General features: G+C 56.7%; 7 protein-coding genes across 7 annotated transcripts; 5 read left to right on the top strand and 2 right to left on the bottom strand.

Annotated features, from left to right (window-relative positions):
- Nucleotides 1-933: 933 nt before the first annotated feature.
- On the bottom strand, nucleotides 934-5,471 carry THITE_2114072 (uncharacterized protein). Its single transcript, XM_003652456.1, has one exon. It carries the CDS (start codon nucleotides 5,170-5,172, stop codon nucleotides 1,156-1,158), a length of 4,017 nt encoding a protein of 1,338 aa, XP_003652504.1. The 5' UTR covers nucleotides 5,173-5,471; the 3' UTR covers nucleotides 934-1,155.
- Nucleotides 5,472-10,744: 5,273 nt separating this feature from the next.
- THITE_2128271 (uncharacterized protein) lies at nucleotides 10,745-11,991 on the top strand (the record flags this gene model as incomplete). The annotated part of the gene is made up of 5 exons (XM_003652457.1): nucleotides 10,745-10,787; nucleotides 10,880-11,265; nucleotides 11,375-11,469; nucleotides 11,511-11,613; nucleotides 11,839-11,991. 5 exons carry the CDS (start codon nucleotides 10,745-10,747, stop codon nucleotides 11,989-11,991), a joined length of 780 nt encoding a protein of 259 aa, XP_003652505.1.
- Nucleotides 11,992-12,706: 715 nt separating this feature from the next.
- Nucleotides 12,707-13,579, top strand: THITE_2128272 (uncharacterized protein; the record flags this gene model as incomplete). The annotated part of the gene is made up of 3 exons (XM_003652458.1): nucleotides 12,707-12,763; nucleotides 12,821-12,889; nucleotides 13,157-13,579. 3 exons carry the CDS (start codon nucleotides 12,707-12,709, stop codon nucleotides 13,577-13,579), a joined length of 549 nt encoding a protein of 182 aa, XP_003652506.1.
- Nucleotides 13,580-13,804: 225 nt separating this feature from the next.
- On the bottom strand, nucleotides 13,805-15,078 carry THITE_2095371 (uncharacterized protein). Its single transcript, XM_003652459.1, has 2 exons — nucleotides 14,817-15,078; nucleotides 13,805-14,750 (listed from the first exon to the last, which is right to left on the bottom strand). Coding segments are annotated over exons 1-2 (570 nt in total). The 5' UTR covers nucleotides 14,818-15,078; the 3' UTR covers nucleotides 13,805-14,181.
- A 920-nt stretch (nucleotides 15,079-15,998) lies between these two features.
- THITE_2114078 (uncharacterized protein) lies at nucleotides 15,999-17,157 on the top strand. Its single transcript, XM_003652460.1, has one exon. It carries the CDS (start codon nucleotides 16,122-16,124, stop codon nucleotides 16,893-16,895), a length of 774 nt encoding a protein of 257 aa, XP_003652508.1. The 5' UTR covers nucleotides 15,999-16,121; the 3' UTR covers nucleotides 16,896-17,157.
- Nucleotides 17,158-17,741: 584 nt separating this feature from the next.
- THITE_2114080 (uncharacterized protein) lies at nucleotides 17,742-19,179 on the top strand. Its single transcript, XM_003652461.1, has 2 exons — nucleotides 17,742-19,063; nucleotides 19,133-19,179. Exon 1 carries the CDS (start codon nucleotides 17,941-17,943, stop codon nucleotides 19,012-19,014), a length of 1,074 nt encoding a protein of 357 aa, XP_003652509.1. The 5' UTR covers nucleotides 17,742-17,940; the 3' UTR covers nucleotides 19,015-19,063; nucleotides 19,133-19,179.
- A 573-nt stretch (nucleotides 19,180-19,752) lies between these two features.
- THITE_2114083 (uncharacterized protein) lies at nucleotides 19,753-21,172 on the top strand. The gene is made up of 3 exons (XM_003652462.1): nucleotides 19,753-19,954; nucleotides 20,114-20,673; nucleotides 20,733-21,172. The coding sequence occupies exons 1-3, from the start codon at nucleotides 19,876-19,878 to the stop codon at nucleotides 21,084-21,086; spliced, it is 993 nt and encodes a 330-aa protein (XP_003652510.1). The 5' UTR covers nucleotides 19,753-19,875; the 3' UTR covers nucleotides 21,087-21,172.
- The last annotated feature ends 534 nt before the right edge of the window (nucleotides 21,173-21,706 follow it).

The raw sequence follows: 21,706 nt of genomic DNA on the forward strand, positions 1-21,706 counted from the left end.
ATTCCGAGCACGCGAACAGGGATGGCTGTGGGGCAGCTACCAAGAAAAGGCTCCTGTTCGTCAAAGCTTTCGCTTCAGACAACTCCTTTTTTTGTATATACCTTATCAAGAATGGCACTCGCGCCTGTTCCGCTGCAAGCACCGACATGGCACGTGCAGACAACAGTCAGCTACGCTAACTTAGCCCCTGAAGGGTCCTGCTTGCTCAAGCTCCCATCAAGGCGGAAGAACTGCATCAGGCTCAACACACAACACCAGACATACCATTAGCCCATATTAATTAGACATTTACATAAATACGTACGAGCTTATGTACTTATATCGATCCTCTCACATCAAATTCCCCTCCCCCCCTCAGAACAAACTGTGGTATCTCCTCCGCAGGCAGTGCACCGCAGAATCGACCAGGAGGCTTTTCCCCGCCCGAGAAGTAGACAAAAAGATAACAAACGGAAAGCCGGAAAACACGAGGCAAAAATCCAAAACCCCATCCAAACCATTGATATATTTCAAAAACGAAAGCGGAAGAGACCAAAAAAGAAGAGGGTGAAAAAGAAAAAAAGACGTAAAGCGCAAACTGCCGAGCCAGAACATGCCCGCTAAGTCGATCCACCCATCGAAGGTCCATCCACACGCACACACCCAACCCGTCATCAAACAAACGTCGGCTCGCTGCTGCCGTCCAATGCGGTGAGAGTAGGATGCCTCCATGGATGATGATTCTCGCCCGCTTGTAGCAAAACGCTGGATCGTACCGCTCGCTCGCTCGCTCCATAAAGAAAAAAATCGTACACGCACGAGTCGTCGTCACACGTACGAGTCGTCGTCGCAGTGGTCGCAGATCGATCCCCCATCCCCATGACACGCTCCGCTCCGCTTCGCTTCCTCCGGGGACGGCCGCAAGAAAAAACAAGAAAGCAGGTAACATGGAAAAACGATAGATATGGTATCTTTGCTCGTGGCCGGACAGCATCAAGATGGGGCACATGGTATGCGTAATATGGTATAATATGGGTAGGCAAGGTGGCCATCCATATGTGACGAAGAAGCTCATATTCCAAAAGGAAAAGAGCAAGAAAGAATGAAAAAGGAAAAAGAAAGAACGCAACCTCATGATTAAACCAAAATCAGCAGGCCGAAAAACTCCGACACGCGTCAGTACTGCGCCTCCTCGCGCAGCCGGCTCTTGGACGGCTGGTGGTTGAGGGTGCCCATGAACATGGCGCTCTCGCGCCGGCTGCGGTACGGCTGCTCGAACGGCGCCGGCGTCAGCCCGTTCTCGTACAGCGGCCGGTCGTAACCGGGATTGAGCCGGTGCGGCGCCGGCGCGCCGGCCGGCAGCTGGCTGGGATCGAAACCCGACGGCGGCACGCCGAAGTTGCCTTCGTACGCCGGCCGCATGTGCGGCGGCGGCGTCGGCGTGCTCCTGGCGTGCATCGACGCCGCGTTCATCTGCGCCATCTGCTGCATCGTCATCGGCGGCGGCGTCGGCGTGCCCCTGTTGCCTCCCTGCCCTTCCAGGGCGTCTATCAGCCGCTGTCTGTGCGGCGAGTCGCTGTGCGACGTCGACGGCCGCCCGTCCGATGGCCGCCGCTCCTGGAACGACGCGGGAAGCGAAGGCCGCCGCTCCTGCGGGTACTCTGGCTCCGTCAGCGGGAGCTCGTATTCCGACGGGTCGATCCCGAAGATGGCCTCGTAGTTCTGCAGGAACATGGCAAACACCGGCGCCGGGATGTTGAGCGTGGGCGAGAAGACGATGCCGACGTTGCGCACCGTCATCTTGTTGATGTCCGAGTTGTCAATGATCTTGATGAGGAAGGCGATCAGGTACTTGAGCAGCGCTGCGTTGGCCTGCGGAAGGCGCTCGACCAGCTCGGCAAGCGCCGCCATCTTCTCCTTGTGGTTCGCCATCTCGGTGACGGCAACGAACTGCGAACGCAGGTCGTTGGTCAGGATCGTGCTCGGCAGCTCGCGGAGGTACATCTTCAGCAGCCCAGCGACCGCGTGGATGTCGTGGTACTGCCCGTCGGCGAGCAGGTTGACGTCGCCCTCCGTGTTGAACCGCTCCCTGAGCTGCTTGATGACCAGGTTGGATCCGCTGAGCCGGAAGATACCTTCCTCCAGCGTGGCGTTCTTCGCTTCCAGGTATTGGATGCACCGGTACACCACAGAAGGCAGCGGCACCCTTACATCCGCAGGAGGATTATACCGGACTGCTTCGGCCAGCGTGGCGCCGAACACTGGCCGGACCGGTCCGTGGTACTGATTGGTGGGCTGAGAGCCGCTCTCGCTGCCAAAGAGCGAGTCCTGGCCGTCGCTGGACGTCCTTGTCTTGGGTCCGAAGCCGAAGAAGCTGCGCTTCCTCGCTTTCTTCTCTTCCTGCGTCGGTGGTGTGAGTCCGGCGCCCAGCTTGCTCCCCCACGACTCGGAGTTCGAGATCAGTTGGGGATCCCGCGGCGCCGAGATGGTGTACGACGCCGTCGTCGACTGGCTCTGCGTCGAATCGTGATCTTGCTGCCCGGCTTGCTTGCCCTTGGACGGCGCCCCTTGCGGGATATCCCCCTGTTTTGTGGCTTCGTAGCTCACGCCAATCAGGTCCTCATCAGCGCTAGCCGCATGCTGCGGTGGCTGTGGCTTCCCATGGCCGTGTGCTTTCTTCTTGCCGTTCCCGCGCTCGCCGCCATGCCGGTCTGCATGCGCATGATCTTTCTTCGGGTGTGGCTCCTCATCGTCAGGATCCCGGTAGTCGATCCAACGGAGCAAGGCATCCACCCATTGATCGCGCTCCTTGTCGCTCTCCGCACACAAGACGTGCTTCGTCATGCTATTCGGGTCCTTCTTCTTCGGCTCCAGGATCAAGAAGGCGTGGCGATACTGATTATCGCCCTCGTCCGTCGGACCGCTCTGCGCTGGCGAGCCTTCGTTGGTGTGATGGGCCTGCTTGCCAATCTGAGCCCTCTGGAGCTTAATGGTGCCCAGATGCGCGCCCCCGGGGGTTTCGTAATACTTCAGATGCGGGCCGTCGAGCACGAAATACCGTGCCTTCCACCCCCCAAAGTTCTTGCCCCGCTTCGTCAGGTAGCCACTGCGGAAAGGACGCCCGCCTGGCCCGAGTTTCTGCGACTCCGCATTACCATCTCCAACCGAACTCCCGGTCTCGTCCGCGTTCGGAGGCAGGGTGTTGGTGGACAGGTACTTGCACAGCTCAAGCGCCGTCGCATTGTCCAGGGGCGTATTCAGCAACTCGTCCAGGTACTGGTTCAGGGCATTGCGCCGGGCATCGAGTTTCGCCGGCGCATGACCGCTGAAAAGCGACCGGTCCGGCGTCTTCGCGGTAAAGCTGGGGCATTGTTTCAGCCTCTGGTCCAGCTTGGCGAGCGATGCCGTGTCCTTCTCGATCCGCCACAGCTCCCCGCCGTCAGCCCTCGAATACACGGCCAGGGTGAAGACGGGGTCTTCCTCCAGCTGCGTCAACGAGAGCAGGCTAGCCCGGGAGGGCTTCATACGCGAGGACGCAACCTTGATGTCGATGGACGGAAGCGCGTTTGGCGGGAGCAACAGGTCCGGATACTCCTCTGTCATAAACCCCTTGAAGATCTTCGTCCGCTCTACCGGGCTATCGGTGCTCGACTTGGTGGGGCTCGGCGCTACGAAACCAGGATGCTCTCCCTGCTTGATATTGTTAGGCGGCCGGGGTGACTTCAACGCCGAAGGCTCTCCCGCCGCCGGGGAAGGGGTTTGAAGCGGAGTATTTGGCGGCAACGGGATGGGCGCCCTCGGCGGCCGCGGGGATAACGGCGCCCCAGGGAAGCCTGAGACGCCTAGAGGGGAGAGCGGGGGCGAGTTCATGGGAGACCGCAGAGCCATGGGTCTCGGGCTCGAAGGGAGGCCTGGGCTCAGCAAGGGCGCCCCGACTCCCCGAGAGTCCGGCCTGCCGCTCAGAACACCGGCAAGAGATGCTGGCTCCCGGGGCGAAAGGATCTTGGTTGTCTGAACCAGCCTTGGACTGGCTGGCGGCTCGGCCTCGGCCGGAGACGCCTGTTCCTTGTCGGCCGCCTTGCGGTTGGCGCTCTTTTTGCTTTTTTTGGACAAACTGCGCATCTCAGCCTCCTTCCTGGCCAAGATTGCGCGGTCCCGATCGTCCTCCTCTCGTGTTCTGCGTCGGCCCCTCCTTTCCTCCTCGTTCAACTCATCCACCTCGAGGATGTGGTCGTAGTCGGTGTCCGTTTCCGGCTCCTCCTCGGGAGCAACGCTGGGCTTCGGCTTCGCGTTCTTCAGATGCAATGGTGCCGGTGGAGGCCTCCGCGGTGGTGGCGCAGGAGGCGGCGGGAACTTCGACACACCTTCGTCGGGTTTCGGCGACCGATCTGGCAGTCCGACGGGGGGTTGTGGCGGAGGCATCCGTGGCGGCTCGCGGGGCACGGTTCGGGAGGGAGGGAGGCTGATGTTGATGGGAAGCTCCTTAGCCTCCTCCGCCCGTTTGGAAGCCGCCTCGGCCTCCCGCTCCTGTGCTTCGTGATCGAATTGGCCGAGTGCATGCTCGCTCGGCTTCGGCATTGTATGCAAAGGGTCCAGGATCTTGCCGACGGTCGACCGGGCAGTTTCGGAAGTCGCCTGATCCGCCGGAGGGGTTATGGGGTACGGTGCCAAAGATACGTCGATGGGCGACTGCTTCAAACTGCTGGCCTCCGGCGCCGTCGGGGATAGTGGGAGTTCCAGCACCCGTTCCTTTGGCGAAGTCCCAGCACCATCACCCAGTCCGTTCTGGCCCGCTCCTTGCGCGCCTGGTGCCGCTCCGGCAGGTGCTGGGGGCGCTTCCTGCCCCTCCAAGACCTCCTTCAGCTTCTTCCTGTATTTCTCCTTGTCCTTCAACGCTCGCTCGAGGTCTTTGTTCAGGCCCAGTATCATGGCTCTTTGCTTGTCAACCAGCCTCCAGAGCTGCGCGTTCTGTTGAGATTGCGATTGCTTTTCTTTTAGCAAATATTGAATGACTGCTTCGGCGCTGCCGGCGGTCTTGATTAGGTGCGCGATGTCGGTATTGTTCACGGCGCCGTCCTGAGACGCCTTGTTGAGGCTGGACCTCGAAGAGATGGCCGAGATGGCGGAATCTATAGACGAGTTCCTCGGCGCGCTTTTCGCGGGCTCAGCCCGCTCACTCCCCGAGCCAGCCATGGTCGAGGACTGACTGGACGAAGAGTCCCCGGGAGGCTGGACGGCTACGACGGGGTCGGACACGCTGCGGGCTTCATTCGGAAACTGGGGCCTGGAAGGAGACGGCGCCGGTCTGGTAACGCATTGCCCAGGTAGTTAGCCCACTATTGTACACGCAAATGCGGCAGCAGCAGCAGCCGTCTTCGTTACAAGGACAGCGTTCCCAAAAAGGGCATCCGCCGCTAATGGCCACATACCCAGGGCCTCTCTCGTCGGGCGTGGTGGTGCCGGAGGAGTCACTGTTGTAGTATGACTGCTCGGATGGCTTCGAAGAGGGCTCCTCTGACGCCGCAGTAGTCACGATGCGGGGGACGGCGGCGGGTGGAAGAGCGGACACAGGGCCTGGGCTCGTGGCGCGGAACGTGCTTGCTTGCAGCGGACTCGGTGCCGGTGTCCGCCTCGACCTAGACGGAGACAAAGAGACTGGGTCAGCGAGGAACTGACCGGCGCGAGTCGGCAGCCGGCACCACAGCGCAGATGCCAGACAAGATCACGTCGGATTCCAAAGCGAGCTCGAATCGAAAGCGTCTGAGGGCAACGTAGGCTGAACAGGACGCAGTCACGGCACATTCCTGGCCAAACAAAGCGCGCGCCCAAAAGAAAGCCTTGCAGGGACCGGCCAGGAGCAGGGAAAGAGAACAAAGGCGGAGGAAAGCCGAATGCGACAGCGGGAGAGAGTCCAGGAAGTGAGAGTGTGGGGCCGGGGGACGGGCCCGTACATACCTCGTGCTCGCCGTTGACGGGGCCGGCAGCGGGCTATTGGCCGTGTACAGCACTTGTGTTCTCCCAACCGTCGGACTGTCCTGTAGCGGAGACTCCATTCCAAGTAACTACTCCGTAGTTAACCTGGGGCACGGTGCTGGAGGGCCGGGGGTGGTGGGGGAGGCGTTGCAAAAGGGGCTGGTCGTGTGTGGTTGAGAGGATGGGCGACCAGCGACCAGCCAGGCTCGCCAGGCCGTCGAAGCTGCGGCAGGTTACGGGGTCCGCTATGCGCGGGCTGGAGGACGGGGGCTGGCGGCCAATGAACGGGACCCACGGAATTCTTTGAGGTTTCGAGCTTCCGGGGGAAGTCCTGTTCGGCGTTGCATACCACTGTCGAAAGCCCAATTCTTCACCTTTGACCTCTGCGGCGAGCGACGCACAGCCGGAGCAGCAGCGGGGACCGCGTCGAGAGAGAGACCGCCTTGGTGTTGGAGCCGAAGGTTTGCGGTATACCGTAGGTAGCACAGGAGTGTATATGGAAGGCACGGGCGGATACCCATCCGGCAGTGGGACCCTCTCCAGATAATAAATTTTAAGCAGCCCGGAGCGAGTGAGGGCGTCCATGCGGGCGCTGGCACTCCTCGTCCATTCTTGGCGCATGCTATCCAAGTTGCCAATTGCGCTAGCACTCGCTGGTGTGTATTCCGTACACTAAATTAATTCGTAGTATTCCGTACACTAGACGCTAAAAGTCGCCAGCCGAGGCGAAGAACAGACACGGATGCGGGCCCTCTGAGACCGGGAAACCTGGAAACGCGTGGTCTAGCGTCGTGGGGTGCTGTGTGCGACTCGCAATCCAAAGTCTTGTCTGATGAGCACAAAAAGAGACGAGGTCCGTCCGTCACGCCCCAGACCCGGCTCCAGTCAGGGCTGGGTTTGCCGATGGCAAGCCGCTGCAAGAAGCTTAGGCCACATCGCAGCTGGGCCCTCGACACCCCTGCCCAACGTTATCTCCCGTGGCCCCATGTACCTACCTAGGTACCTGACCTAGAATCAAACCACCTCAGCGTTGAACATTTACACAGAACGTATGCTGTGTTTAGAGTGAGAAGGCACAAGCAGATAGCGCCTGCAGCGAGGCCTCGCCAAGGAGTCGGGTTTGCTTGCTGGTGGCAACATCAACATCGCAAAGATGCCCCTGTATTCCGTACTTTGTAGTGTAGATAGTTGTAATTGCAGGTTGCTCCGAAACCTTCCATTCTCGCACTGACCCATACTGTGTGCTACCGTGAGCATGCGTCAAACTGACAGGTGCATGTCCTCCGGATAGCCAGCGGCAAATGTCTTTCGCCCGCAAACTCGGGTACACAACAACACTAAGCTCCTGAAACAGTCTCGCTGTTATGGCTGGCTTTGCGCTGGCTCTGTTACCCCATTTAGCCGCAGTTCTTGAAATTCGGGGGCGGCCACAAGTCTATGTGTGTCCAAACGACCCGTGTCCCTTTAATGTCGGGATCCGCACACGTGAGAGTTTCAAAAGCGGGAGGACAGTGTGATGACTTCCGTATGTACGGAATACACAGTACTCAGGTGGTTGCTGAACCCCTCCCACTAATCTGTACACTACCAGAGTAGAAATCGGTGTGTTTGTGTTCTGTGTCCAGTGCAGAAACAGAGTTGATGATAAACAAAGTACCTTAGGTAGTTATCATTTGCACAAGCTTGAGCTCCTGTCTCCGTGTCATTGATTGCGTCAGAGTTGTAACGACTGAATCGTGGTGTCGTCTGACGAGTCTGGAATTGCCAGATACTCCTTGTTAACTGCTGTGGTACTTCAAAGTGAGCCCGCAAGGAGGGTCGCAAAGATCCGGCAACACAGGGAAATCTCGCATACTAGCACTGGCATTCTTGAGAATGGGTTCTGGCTCCCGTAAATAGCATGACGCAATAACCTTTTTTACTAAACCAATGTTAGCCTTTTGGCAATGGTTCGATCCTGAGGTGTCTTCGTGGTCGGCATTCGCTGGTTAGGTCAATCAAGGCCGCTCGTCGTTGCGTTGGGGGCTTCCCTCACTTCCGAGGTTGTAACCCCAGAACCCCCACGGAGGCTGGAGGTTATAGAGGTCCCGCCAAGACTAATTTCGGCCAATTGTCGGCAATGTTTTTACAACGTTTTTACGCAACGCCGATCGCCAAGGCGTTTGCTCTATCGCCAAGGGTTAGTTCGCCGGGGGTATGGGGGGCGGCGCTAGCCCCCCGCTAGTTAGGGTTCGGGTTAATAGTTAGGATTTGGGTTAAAGTTAGGGTACAGGTTAATTTCGTTTTCTTTTTTTTTTTTTTCGATTTAGTTAAGGTTTCGCGAAGTTGTTTTTACAAGTCTTCGCGGTTTTACATTGTTGATGTTGCTCGAAGTCGTCGCGGCCCCGCTTACCCTATGGCGATTGTAAATACTTGTAAGCGGTATCCTCCGAAATTAGTCTTGGCGAGACCTCTATAACTACCTTAGCGCGCCAGGGGGGTGTGGCAAAATGATCTCTGGGACTATTTTGGAGCGTCAAGATATTGAATTGGGGTGATGGACTACCTGGGCATGGGGGACCCAGTTTTTCTGTTTTTCTGTTTGTCTCAGAGCGTTGCATTCGTTGCTAGGGGAGGTCTGACCCTCTGGTCACATGTATTTAAGTGGGCTGAGCCCATCTTCTTCATCATGAAGCAAGACATCAAGCAGTTGTCAATACACGTTCGTTGATACCACGTTGGTGGTCCCTCTTCTTCCAGGAAGGCTGTTGAGCCTCTCCTTCTGTTGTTCTACCTCTGTCCAGACGATGGGCATTCGAGCTGTTGAGCTCTGACCGCATTCTTGTTGTCCTTTCTTGTGTTTCCGCTGTATCCCACTAGACGCATCTGAGTCACGTGTCTTCCTCTCGGAAGACAGCCTTCCCACCACTCGATACGCACTATCTTCATCCGTCCAGAGGGACACTGCATTCCTTTGGAAGCTGTCTTGCACGCCTGGTTCTGGGTGTGGTGGGGCAGGTTGGTGTGGAGGTTTTGCACCACTTCAATATTTCACCTAGAAAACAGGCGCCTACCAGTCCCGAGTTCAAAATATCTTACGAAGAAAATAATTTTCAACTAAGAAGATTAATTTAAATAAAATAAAAATTTAAAGAGTAAAAATATCTTATAGTAAAAATAATCTTTTACTAATAGGATTATTTTAAATAAATATTAATATTAGTAATTAAAGATAATTATTAATAAGAAAAAGAAATTTAGAATTTAAAATAATTTTAACTAGTTTAAAACCAACTTTTAAATATAAGATTATCTTTTAAAATTTTATTATCTACCTATATATATAAAAGTAAACTTTTCTATCTATTCTAAGCCCTCTACCCTTTTCTTACTTCTTCTCTCCTCTACTTCTCTCTTCTCTTTTTTTGTCTTTTTTTCTTTTTTTTTAGTTGAAAAAACTGGACTCTATAAAGAATCGAACTCAAGACCTATATAATATAAGCTTGCAGATTTACTATTATACTACGAGACTACGAGACTACGATTTCACAGTTATACCTTAGTTTGAATTTCATATTTATCTAGGGGGCTTAAGCTAAGGGCTATAGGTTAGAGAATAAAAGAGGTAAAAGCAATCTTCTAAATAGAAAATCATTTTCAAAGAAAATAATCTTTGAAGTAGAAAAATATTTTTAAAGAAAATGATCTTTAAATTAAAAAAAAAGCTTAACTTTAAAATCTTTCTATAGATCTAAGATATATATTATAAAAAACTAGTATAGTGATTGTTTTACTATTAAATATATAATTTATCTAAGTAGTTCTTGTACTATATAGTGATTTTAGTTCTATAATAGTAGTAGTAAGCATTTTTATAATATAAAGTATATTGTAAACTAGAAAACTATTTTGGCTCTCGGAAACTATAACAGAGATCATTTTGCCACCCCCCCCTGGCGCGCTAAGGTATAACCCCACGGAGCGCAAGTCCCCACAGCTGATTAGCGGTACTTTAAATGAGTGCAGCATGCAGGAGGTCACTTCTGCAGGTACACTGCGGACCACGGACCACATTGCTGTTCGTTCTTGTCACAAGACGGAATATTCTCCTGTTTATCACAGTAAATCGCAATGAGTTCTCGCGGATTGAACCAAGTCCTTGGCCACCTGCTCAAAGAATTAAAGGAGCACCCCTGATCAGCAGATCTTCCGAGCCCGGGCAGTTTAATCCGTAGAGTACAAACTACGGACACACTCTGTAAGTTTACTGCGATAAGATAGCACATCCAGCTGATGTTGCTTTTCGGTGCTGGAGCAAGGAAGCAAACAAGCTCGCGTGCCTTCTCTTTCTGGATGCACCCTGTAGAGTGTTGTGTTTGATTCATCACTCTCCTGCGCCGCCTGAGCATCGATGGCAGGTCGGCACACTTAAGTCACCTCAGAGAAGAACCCTCAAACCAGCGCCCGCGACGAAATGAACGACACCACGTGCACGGTCGAGATACACCAATCGAGCAACACTAGTGTATGTACGGAGTGCACGACACAGTTATCCGTACTCCGCAACTCCATGGATGGTCAGTGCAACGCTGCAGATGATGTGGCGCGCTGGAAAAGAGCGGTGTGGCGCGAAATTAAATTTCAACGGCGCTTTGCCAGCCTTTGCCTCTGCAGGAGCCGCTTTTCAACTGTGATTGGATCGTTCAGCAACAGTTCCAGAATCATATGCAAGTCATCGCCTGTGGACCCTTTCCTGTTGCGCTGCTTCTTCGCTTGGGAGAGACTGACCGACAACGGCTCCTGATTGGGCGGCATGTCTCAGATGACTGCCCCTGAAATCCCCCTGGCTTGCCCTGGTGCGTTCAATCAAGCGGCCAGGGCGAGCCAGTCAGCCATCGATCCTCCAGAAGTTTGACGTTGAGCTGAAGTCCCAATGACTGCACTCCAGACAGAGACAGCGCGGGTTGTTTGGTGGCGGGGGTGCTGATTCTCGGCTACCGCCGTCTGAACTCCGAAACGGTTCCGGGGCCCGGCCGCCGGACCGCCGAGAAAACACGGGGACATTCAGTGATCTTCAGGGTTGACGGCGTCACGGTTTCAGATCGCTACCCCTGGGGCCTGTGGGTGCGCGGGACACAACAACAACAACAACAGACAGTAGTGTACCGCGGTACACTACTCTCGTGTAGGTCTGGGGTCCTCGAGGGCCGGCACGACCGGGCGTCCCGCGACTGCATCGGGACCCTATGTCGTCCGAACCCGGGTCTGTCTGAGGATCGAGTTCGAGACGGGGAAGCTCGCGGCACAGGGCGCAGTGCACACCTGGGGTATACGGTAGGTGGGACGAGGAAACAAAACATCGAACTTTGGCTTTCAGCGACCACCCAATTGCTCGATTTGGTAACTGTTGTGCATTTGAAACGGCTGCCGCCAACCAGGCCAGGCGACCACGCGACACAACAAATGCAGGAACGAGTCGCGTGCCCCGCTTGTACTGCGTAAGCTGTCGGTCGCTTCATCCCGTCCTGGCAGTGTTTGGTGTGTCCGGAGTAGTACACTACATACCTGAGGTACCATAGGAGGCAGGTCCAGACAGGAAACGGTTCCTTCGTTCAGGATCCTGTCGGCGTTGGCGCTGTGCTTACTGCGTGCGCGGTGCGGATATGCTACACGCGGTACGCGGTACGCAGTCCACTGCTTTGACACACATGGACGATCATCTTGCCGGCTCAGGATCCGAGGTCGACAACTTCCCCCCTCGCTCCCCCCCCCCCCTCTCCCGCTGTGCCGCATCGATGGCGTTGCTAGATTTCCCGCCCGATCTCGCGGTTGTGGATCTTGTGTAGCCATTGCTAGCATTAACCTTACCCATGCATGTGCTCTAACCACCAGCACCGCCCAACCCAGCGCCCAAGGGGACATAGCTCAGCGGTGTGGTTGCACAACCTTAATCCGCCAAAATATCAGATGCCGCCGTCGCCGAAACAGGCCATACAAGGGACCTCGCCCCATTACGCAGAGCTCGGGCATAACTATCAGATGCAAATCGTGGCGTCTTAATCTCCTGCACGTCCGATGGGACCATCTGAAACCAGAGCCGCAGACACGGGCCCAGTCTCAACCACGGCCTGTTAAAGCAAATAATGGCGATAACCCGCCGCAGCAACCAACCTGTAGCAGTTGATTCAATTAGCGAACTACGCTCCAGCCATTCTAGCCTCTGCCCAGACATTTATGGTTGTCCCTTGAGCGGGCACATACGTTTTCCGTCGGACCCCTTTCGGGTTTGTTTACACATTCAGGGGTTGCGCTTTTACATCACCCCGAGACGTAATTGAACATTGTGCTTGAGTCCAGGGCGGTGTGCTACAGCAGTCATGGCGCCAACACGCAGTGCATGGCAAGCCCATCATGGCGAAAATGGCAAACGGAAGGCGCACGTGGACTTTGGGTGCTGCTGGCGTTGTCGAGCCTTCCTCAATGTTCATGTTCAAGACAGCCAACTGGCAGGAGCGTGGTTGCGAGAACACCGACAAGGACTGAAGCATGCAAGCGGAGGAACGGGGGAGTCCGAGGGTTAGCCAAGGACATCTTACAGCATCGACAAGCAGCCACCGGCTCACTACCGCTTTTCGTAGATCGCATCGTTTAACCGTACGTTTGTGGACGCCTTGCATTATTCCAACAATCCATTTACGCCTCGCCGCAGTAGCGCCGATACAATCATCCATCTCCCTTCCTCTCGGCCATCAACAGACCTGTCAGACCAGCCACAATGGCTCTCGCAGGTTCCTTGTCTGAACCAGGAAAACCCATATATTGGACCGACGACGTATGGAACGGCGAGCCAGATGGGGACATGACCTTGGACTTCTCGGGCTATACTTAGAAAGTCAAGAGAGACGTTGTCGCTGCCTGGATTCCGCGGATGAAGCTAAACGAAACCAAGAAACATCAGGTGAGCAGCACGGCACTCGCTCCGACCCTCGCCCTTTCTCTCGCGCTGAAAACGGCCCAGGTTAGGCGTATCGTGGCTCGTCCCCGCGCTACCGCGCTCATTCGCCCAAAGGCCGTCTCGGTGATCCTGGGGTACCTCCACACGAATAGCAAGTCAACGAGCCCGAGCTACGCCGACCCCCTGTATTATTTTTTTTCTTCTCTTCCCTCCTTGCCACCCCGCTAGGGAGTCATATCCTAACCTGCCCTGCCAGAACTCCCGCGCCAGACGTGGGAGGACAAGCCGTCCTTCTTCACCTACGCCGAGATCTACTTCGCGGCCGAGTACTTCGGGCTGGAGCACCTCAAGGCGGGCATGGTGCGGTGCGTCGAGGAGCTGTCGCGGCGGGTGGTGGCGCTGGGCGACGAGCCGCACTGCGCGCACTGCCCCTACTTCCGCGCCGCCCGCCGGGACAGCCGTGCCGCCGCAGCGGCCGAGTGGGAGGCGCAGCAGCACCTGGCCTCGTTCCTCGACGCCGTCGTGTCGGTCGAGGAGCACCCCTGGAGCGCCCGCATCCAGAAGGCCGTCTACGACGCCGGCGACCGCATGAAGACGCAGCTCGTGCGCCTGCCGGCCTTTCGCGACTTCGTCGAGCGGTACCCTGGCGGCAAGGGCTTTGCGCGGGCTATTGGGTTGGGCGGTTGCATCTGAGCGGGCGAGTGGACGGTCGGCAGGGTACTTGCTTATTTGAGGGGCGATGGAAGACCAGTGAGTGGTATTGGAATTAGTTCGCTGGATCGGGTTTTTGTTGGCTGCTTAGGCTACTTCATCAGAACAATGTTATTTATGTGCAAAAGGGAAGGACACCAAGGCCTGTCTTCAGGCCTCTGACCTGGCCAACTTCAAAGGCCCCTGACTGGGCCTTGCGGGACCGTTCAGCAGTGAAAGCTGCATTGGATACAAGGAACCTCGGAATCACAGTGTGCCTACTCCTGGGTCTAAGCATATACTCTCGAATCATGCTTGAGCTCCCTCGCCATATCCCGAACCTCCTCTAGCCGAAAGACAGCAATCACAAAAACAGTATATAATCATGCAGCCAGTCCCATCCAACGAAAGCCTCATGGCCCAAGCCAAACAATGGCATCATATCGTCGCGCATGTCATCGTGCCAAAGAACAAACCACAGCATGAATCCAAGCACAGAAAAGACAACCTCACCCTCAATCGTCACCCTCAACCGCACACCCCTCTTCCCCCGACCCCCCCTCCCATACCTCATCCCCCCGCCTCACGCCCCCACTGGGTAGTCTTCACCACCTATCCTGAACCCGCACCCTGAACCTCTCCCGTTCCCGCTCCCTACCCGCCTCCGCATTTTTGGGGGAAAGAGACGGACTCGGATTCCGCGCCCTCCCGCTCCGCGGCAGCCCCTCCACATAGCGAAACGGCTCCGGCTCGGGCCCCCGCACTCGCACCGGCACCGGCACCGGCACGCGCACCGGCACGGGAACGAGTCGCTCGCGCTCAATGACGACATCCCTCTCCCTGCCGTGCGACCGGTCATTACTGGAGCGGGGCCGGGAGCGGGAGCGGCGGTGGCGGCGGCGGCGGGATGATGACTCGGAGGGGTCGACGTCGACGGCGATGACGTCTATGATATCGAGCGGGTCGGCCGGGGGAAGAGGTTTGGGCGGCGCCGCGATGACCGGGGGAGGAGGCGGCGGCGTGGGCGGTTTGACGATGACGGGTGGGGGAGGGGAAGGCGCGGGGGGAGGAACGATGGTGGTGATCTTGCGGCGGACCTCGACGAGGCCTGGCTGCGGCGGGTCTTCGAGGTAGAGCCGCTTTTTGTGGCGGCGTTCGCGCGGGTACATGTACACTGGATCGCCGGGCGGGTGAGCGAAGGGAGCGGTGGAGAGATGGACTGGTGAGGGCTGGGACTTACTGATGGTTGGATGGGGGAAGCGGTGGAGGAGAGAAGGGAGACGAAGGGAAGTGAGTGGCTTGACTTATGAGCTTGCTTCGTCAAGTGTCAAGTGAACGAACCGTGGGGACAAGCCGGGGCCGCGAGAGGGAATGGGGAAGGAGTGCACGGATGAGGTGGGACGCGCGGAGCAGTGTGCGAGGACCAACCCATATGTAGCGATTCCATAATGAGAGACTGTCTGTTTGGACTGCGCCAACATCAGTGGCAGCCCCGAAATCACATGTTGTAGAGTATGTGGGTGCGACATCTCAGGTGAAGGGAAGCTGTCTTGGCCGATGACGTAGTGTGCGCAGCTATCTGGAGCGACCCGCGCTTGGAAGAGCTAACATTAACTCTGCCTTTCTTTACTGCTTCCGGGAAAGACCCTGGCAAAATGCCGAGACCCTAAACTCGGCAAGGCATCATCCCTCCCACGCCTGAGTTACGACACGAGGCTGGATCTGGTCTCGCAGATTGAAGACATGGCTTCCATCCTACCAAAGGGTGGAATACACAGTAAACGCCCTTGTGAAGTTATTACACAGTGCGCACAGATAGTGCTGTGTAACTACGCCGTACTGTATAAAGCCGCTGCAGCGTCGGAACAACTCATCTGTGCACCCCACGCTCACCCCACTAAATAAAAACAACCCCGCGTTAATTGAGCGAGTCTCGAACCAAGTAGCGCCAAAGTCGCCAAACCCTCTCTCCATTTTCTTACTTTTCCTTCTGGCGCCACGGCTGAGTAGTTCTTATTTGAACGGCCCTTCCGCCAGTCCTGCTCCGGGGACAAATCCCTGCGCGGCGTGGCCTAGAGCGAACCTTTCAAACTGACCGACCCCGCTGCCCGAATCCCAGCGATTTAACTTGCCCGGCCTTAGTCGGTCTTGGCGAGTCAGTCCACGGAATACAGAGGACATAAGGTACCTCCGTGCGCACCAGGCAGTCTTCGGTGTAACCTGGCGCGGTAAGCTGCATCTCAGGCGGCAACCTCGTGTCATGCTCATTCAGCCGTACTGACGTGACCTCAGCAAACATCGGGTCGCCCAAAGTCGGTTTTGACCGAAGAGGCGATGCTCAGAGCAGTCCTGCCGGCCTCCAGGGCGCAGCCGCATTCACTTCCCCAGCCGGCTGCGACTATCTCAGCACGTTCGGGGAGACCCTAGGAGCTTCGACGACACCCGGCATCCAACTCGGCATCCATCACTCGGCCCGCACCCGCGGGGCTCATTCAACTGACACCCTCAGACGTGGTCTGCCGCCCAGCACGTTAACCATTCCAGCATGGCCACCAAGCGCGCCCCCGGGACATGCCGGGCCGAGGAAGGCAAGATCAGCCTCGCCGACCTTCCCTACGAGATGCAACGGGCCATCTTCGATGCGGCCACGGGACCTGAGATCATCTTCATGCGAATCAAGAACAATGTGGTGTCTGTTTCTGCCCCGATTCACAAGGGTCTCGCCCTAGCCTGCCGGCTTTCGCGGGAAATATACCTCAAGTCCAAGGTGCTTTCCCGGTTTGGAAGTCGCCGCTACTGGGTCGACCCCGACCGCGACCTCTTTTACCTCGACGACGGTGACCCCATCCCTCGCGCCCAGCGGCCCGACTGGCACAGCAGGCCGGCTTCACGGCTCAAGGGCGACATCTTCGACCCCTCTGTCTTGCGGCACGTCGCCGTCGACCTGGAGTACATGGGCTCGTACCCCTTCTGTCACTTCCCGCTCATCCGCATCTGGACCCTCTTCCCGAAGCTCGAAGCGATCCACATCTTCGTCCCGAAGGGCCCGCCCCAGACGCCCGCCGTGAAAGCGCGGCCGGGCACCCTGAGGCTGGAGCCGATCCCCAGCACGCTGGTGGTCGCCGCCCCCCGCCACGATAAGGAGCTCTGGCTCGCCGTCCGATACCAAGTGCGGAAGGTATGCACTAGGATTCTGGAAACGGAGCATGGCTGGAACGGCCGGACGGTGCCCCAGGTCGTCGGCCACCTGACGAGCCTGTGGAACCAGCCGCCCGAAGACTCCAACGGCACTGAAGGCTCCAACGGCGCTGAAGGCTAGAAGACTTCGCTGTGGCTTCGTCTTCAGGGGGGAGAGCGGCGGACCCGAAGGAAGCGGATGAAGCTGATTGATAAGATCTTGAGGCGCCGCCTGGAAGGCGTCTCTCTTGGACAGGAACTGTCTGACGACCGAGCGGAGGAAGGGGAGAGCTAGACAGGAGGAGGGGCCATTGTTGCGTCGGTTGTGTCCAGCCTCGCGGCCTCTTCTCATGGGTCTCTGTCAGCACGGTTTGCCCAGCGCCTCTTGTTGTTGTCGGTCTTGATTTTACTGGTAAAGGTTCCATCATGGCGTCGGGGTCTCCTTGAATCAACAGCGTATGGGGATAGGGGGCATTGGGCTCATGACGCGGCTGGACTACACTAGATGGACCCCGCAGGGATCGGAGATACCTAAGGTACCTTTGTGTTGTTGTAGAGTAGATAGTACGGGTAGACTGTAATGTTAAACCTCAAGCGAGAACGCTGTCTTTCCATCGCGAACCACACAATGGCGGCGTGAGATCGCTTGACCCATGCTCAACATATATGATTACGCCAAGGGCTCACCCAAGCGTTGCTAATAACGTCCCTCTCTTCAATGGCGTCACTGCATCTCGTCGGGCCAGCACCGGCCTGTCGCGTCACTGGTTCGTGTTCTTCTTTTCGTCTTCCAAGAGTCCCAGGGGTACATCTTGCGGAACGTGTTCCCACTTAGAGGGCTACGCCTCCGGGGCCGGCTGTGCCATCAACATCAGCCTGTTCAGACACCTTCGAAGTGACTGTTCGGAGCCCCGCGGAGACGCCTTGAGTCCTGTGTAGCAGCGCCCAGGTTGTCTCGCCATCACTGTTTCCAAATCACCCACCCTCTCCGCGGAAAGCATGGCATGTTCCAGGAGATCCGGACTGAGGCGTCCAGCCATTTGCTTCAATATGGTTTGTGTTCGCGAACAGCTGACAACACCCGGCTGGTCGTTCAGGAAACTCCTCCGAGGTATAAGAACTCGCGAAACCACTGACATGACCTCCATCTTCGCAATTTCGCCAATCTAACATCAAGACGAACGACAATGGCCTCCTCAAGCACGACTGAAATCTACCCCACCCTCAAGCCAGCGGACCCTACTCGGCCCAGCCTGGCCAATGTTCCTTTGGAAATCGCCCTCCACATTCTCGAGTTGCTCTTCGGAGAACCGCAAATCATAGGTGTCGAATTCGTTTTCCCGAACACCGAGGATCCCGAAGTATCCGAGCCAGACCCCAGTCGCACCATCGGCCATAGAACCAAGATCTTCCTCGACCCGCCGCCGTTGCGCAGATTCGAGTCGGTCTGCCGCCTCTTCCGCCACATGTACCGCAAGACCCGGCCGACCCTGTGGGGCTCGCAATTCGACTCCGGCGTCGACTACAACGTCGACCTCTCGCGCGACATCTTCCACGTCCGCCTCTTTCCCGGCGTGAAGTACCAAGACTGGGACCCAGGCCACGGCTCGCCACACGACGATCCGCTGGCCAACAAGCTCGTCGGCATCCAGCGGTTGGCGACCTCGCCCAACTATGTCTCGCCGTGGCGCAACCCAGATGGCATCAACTTCCTGCGGCACGTGCACCCGACAGCGCCCGAAATCCTGGTGCTCGTCCCAGTGAGCGATCTCAAGAAGGAGCTCAAAACCGACGAGCTGCTGACGCCCCTCGGCTCGCATGCGCCGCTGCTGAACTTGGAGAGCATGGAGACGCCGCCGGGGTCGGACGACGAGGACGAGTTCCGCGAGGAGACCGGGTACGAGTACGGCACCGACGTGCCCAGGCACCTCAGGTGGACGCCCTGGTGGAGGTACAGAGAGGAGCTGCTAGACCAGCTGCGCTGGGCGCGCGACATGTTCCAAGGGCGGGCGGCGACGCCAGAGGAGGAGGCGCTGTGGGTAAACTCCTGGCGCCTAGCACCAGTGCCGAAGGTGACGGGGTATTTGGTGGATTCTCTCGACCTCCGGGATGACTGCGCGCAGCCGCTGTATGATGTGACTGATGACGACATGGAGTGTCGGAAGGCGTGGGAGACGGAATTCGATCCGTCGGAGTGGGAGCAGCCTTACAAGGATCATCAGGAACTTTTTAGCCTTAGAAGGACGCCTGAGATTCCTTAATGGGGCAGGCAGTACACAGTAAGTCTGTTTGAGAGGGAGATGAATATCCCTGAGAATCATGAACAGAATTAGTCTTTATCAGCACACAAACAAGAACTGACTTTCAACGAAACATTACATTGTGTAGACTGTGATTTGCCTGCTGAATGTGACTGTTCATGTCTCGGATAACGACGTCGTGTGTCTCCTCTGGGCCCCCGTTCCGTGAACGGCCGCCGATTTGGACAGCGTGGGAGGCGTACGCGTTGTAATGTATTTGCATCAATTATGATTCTCGTGGGTGGAGAGCCAAGACAACGAGGTTCGTATTGACGGCCATATACCTAAGGTATGTGTTGGGAAGGATAAAGAGGAGGAAACTGCAGGAAAGTGAGAAACTCTACTGTGGTAACAGGGCGGATCTAAGTAGCAAGAAACGGGGAGGAGCCGAAGTTGAAATGGCTGTTCTGAGAATCCTGAGCGGCTAGAGTCAAACAGTTTAGCCAAGCAACATGGGCATTCAGGAGCTATGGAATCAACCATGCTTAGGTGCACCAGTGTTGTTCTGTTGTTTGCCTTGGCTTGCAGGCCCGTTTGTTGGTTTGTTCCTACTCCGCTGATTCCTGGGTTGGGGTTGGGGGTTGAGGCTGGGTTGAGGTTAGGGTTGGGGTTGCGTTCCGAACAGGTGCGCCGCTAACTAAGCCGATGTGGGACTAGGTAGCTTGGCGTCCGGACCCCCCACCCCGTAAGGAACAGGCAGGGGCTGACGTGCGCGGGGCAAGCTGTGTCAACACAAGAGTACCGTGCTCGGAATACACAGCACCGACATCAGAAGTTCTCCCCTCCTCCTTCAGGACTCCTGCTCGAGCATCGTTTCCCACCATGTCGAAAACGGTCAACATCTCCTCTCCCTCGCAACTTAGCGAAGTCCTGCAAGCTTCGCGGCTGGTAGTGGCAGATTGTACGTACCGCCGCGTGTCTTTGGAGCCTTCTCCCATGTACGGGAAACGTGGCGGCCCGCCTCCCGTGCCTGCGACCTTTGCACCAATCTCGCGGGCGTTTCGAAAACCACTTCTCTTTCCTCCCAAATAAGCTAATAATGAGTGTCGCTTCTATGTAGTTTATGCCGACTGGTGCGCACCTTGTCACCAGGTCGCCCCGATCTTCGAGCAGCTCTCGAGTGCGCTTTCCCGACCGAACCTCGTGACCTTCGTGAAGGTCAATACCGACCAGCAGAAGGACGTGGCCCAGGCCTACAGAGTTACGTCGCTACCGACCTTTATCGTGTTCCGCAATGGCAAGGTCGCCGAAAGAGTCCAGGGCGCGGACCCTCTGAAGCTGCAGGCTGTGGTCCAGAAGCTCACCAACGAAATCGAGAACCTGAAGGCGGGTGACGGGGAAGCGGGCGGCAGTGGCAGCGGCGACGCAGAGGCTAACTGGAGGGGTGCTGAGCTGCCCCGCGGCTACGGTGATATCACGGATCAGATCGAGCTCAAGCGCTGTGAGCTCTTGAATGTCGACCCGGATACTGGGAGCGTGCGCGTGTTATTTGATGGCGCAAAGCCCAGCGCGCTGTCGGGCCAGAAGAGTTCGGCCAAGGACTGGGTTGAGAGCGATACAGACGAGCAACTGCTGCTCTTCACGCCTTTCCAGTCGATGCTCAAGCTGCACACTCTCCAGGTGATTACTCATGCAAACCGGACTTCACGCGCCGCACCAAGCTCACTGAGTTCGTTTAGATCACATCCCTACCTCCCAGCGATTCAGCCGACGACGACGACGTGCCCATGAGGCCGCGCACTATCAAGCTCTTCACGAATAAGCCGCACAATTTGGGGTTTGACGAAGCGGAGGATCTGAGCGCGACGCAAGAAATTCAGCTATCCGAGAAGGACTGGAATGCGGAGGGCACTGCGAATATTCCGCTGCGGTTTGTCAAATTCCAGAACATCACCAGTTTGGTGTTGTTCGTCGTGGATGGAGATGGCGACGGCCAGAAGACGAGGCTTGATCGGCTGAGGTTGATTGGAGAGGCCGGCGAGAAGAGGGAGATGGGCAAGCTGGAGAAGATCGGCGATGAGCCTGGAGAGTAGACGGGTGGCGGGCGGATCTAGACCCGTCCGCCCGCTGAAAGGGGCTGGATGATGAACGATGAGGAGGATCAGGACGCATAGACACAGATATGGCATTGATATGAAAGACGACTTGCGTGTGTCACGCCTCCGGTGCCGAGCGGCGCTGCGTTCCAATTAGAAATGAGGGAGGCTAGGGACCTTTGATTGCACACAACCCACGCCCTACGGCAACGCTATTTTGGAACGAAGGTGTTAGGTAGATGGATATGTCGTGTAGATGAAGCACCAGCCCCCGGAAAAGAAGCCGCATCAACCCCAACCTCGTGGATCCCGGAAACGCCCAATGAAACGCACACCGAATCTGCGGCGAGAAACGGAACAGGCTGTCGTCTTCCTGGTCGAAGGGGGCTGGGGGTTTATGCCAGATAAAAGCCGTCGACAATAGCCGCCTTAGCGAGCACCTCGATGACGCCTCAGGGAAGACGATCCCCGGTAACCGTTGCGGCCCACCCCAGAGCCTCATTCATCGGCCCGTCGCATACACTACCCGCATGAACAACAAGAAAAAAAGACGACGGATTGTCCAGGCCTCCCCGTCACCACCGAGCCCTTGCGGGAGTCTGCTCGGGGGGCTGACT

This window comes from Thermothielavioides terrestris, chromosome 2 (assembly GCF_000226115.1).
Source record: "Thermothielavioides terrestris NRRL 8126 chromosome 2, complete sequence".
Classification (NCBI taxonomy): Eukaryota; Fungi; Ascomycota; class Sordariomycetes; order Sordariales; family Chaetomiaceae; genus Thermothielavioides; species Thermothielavioides terrestris.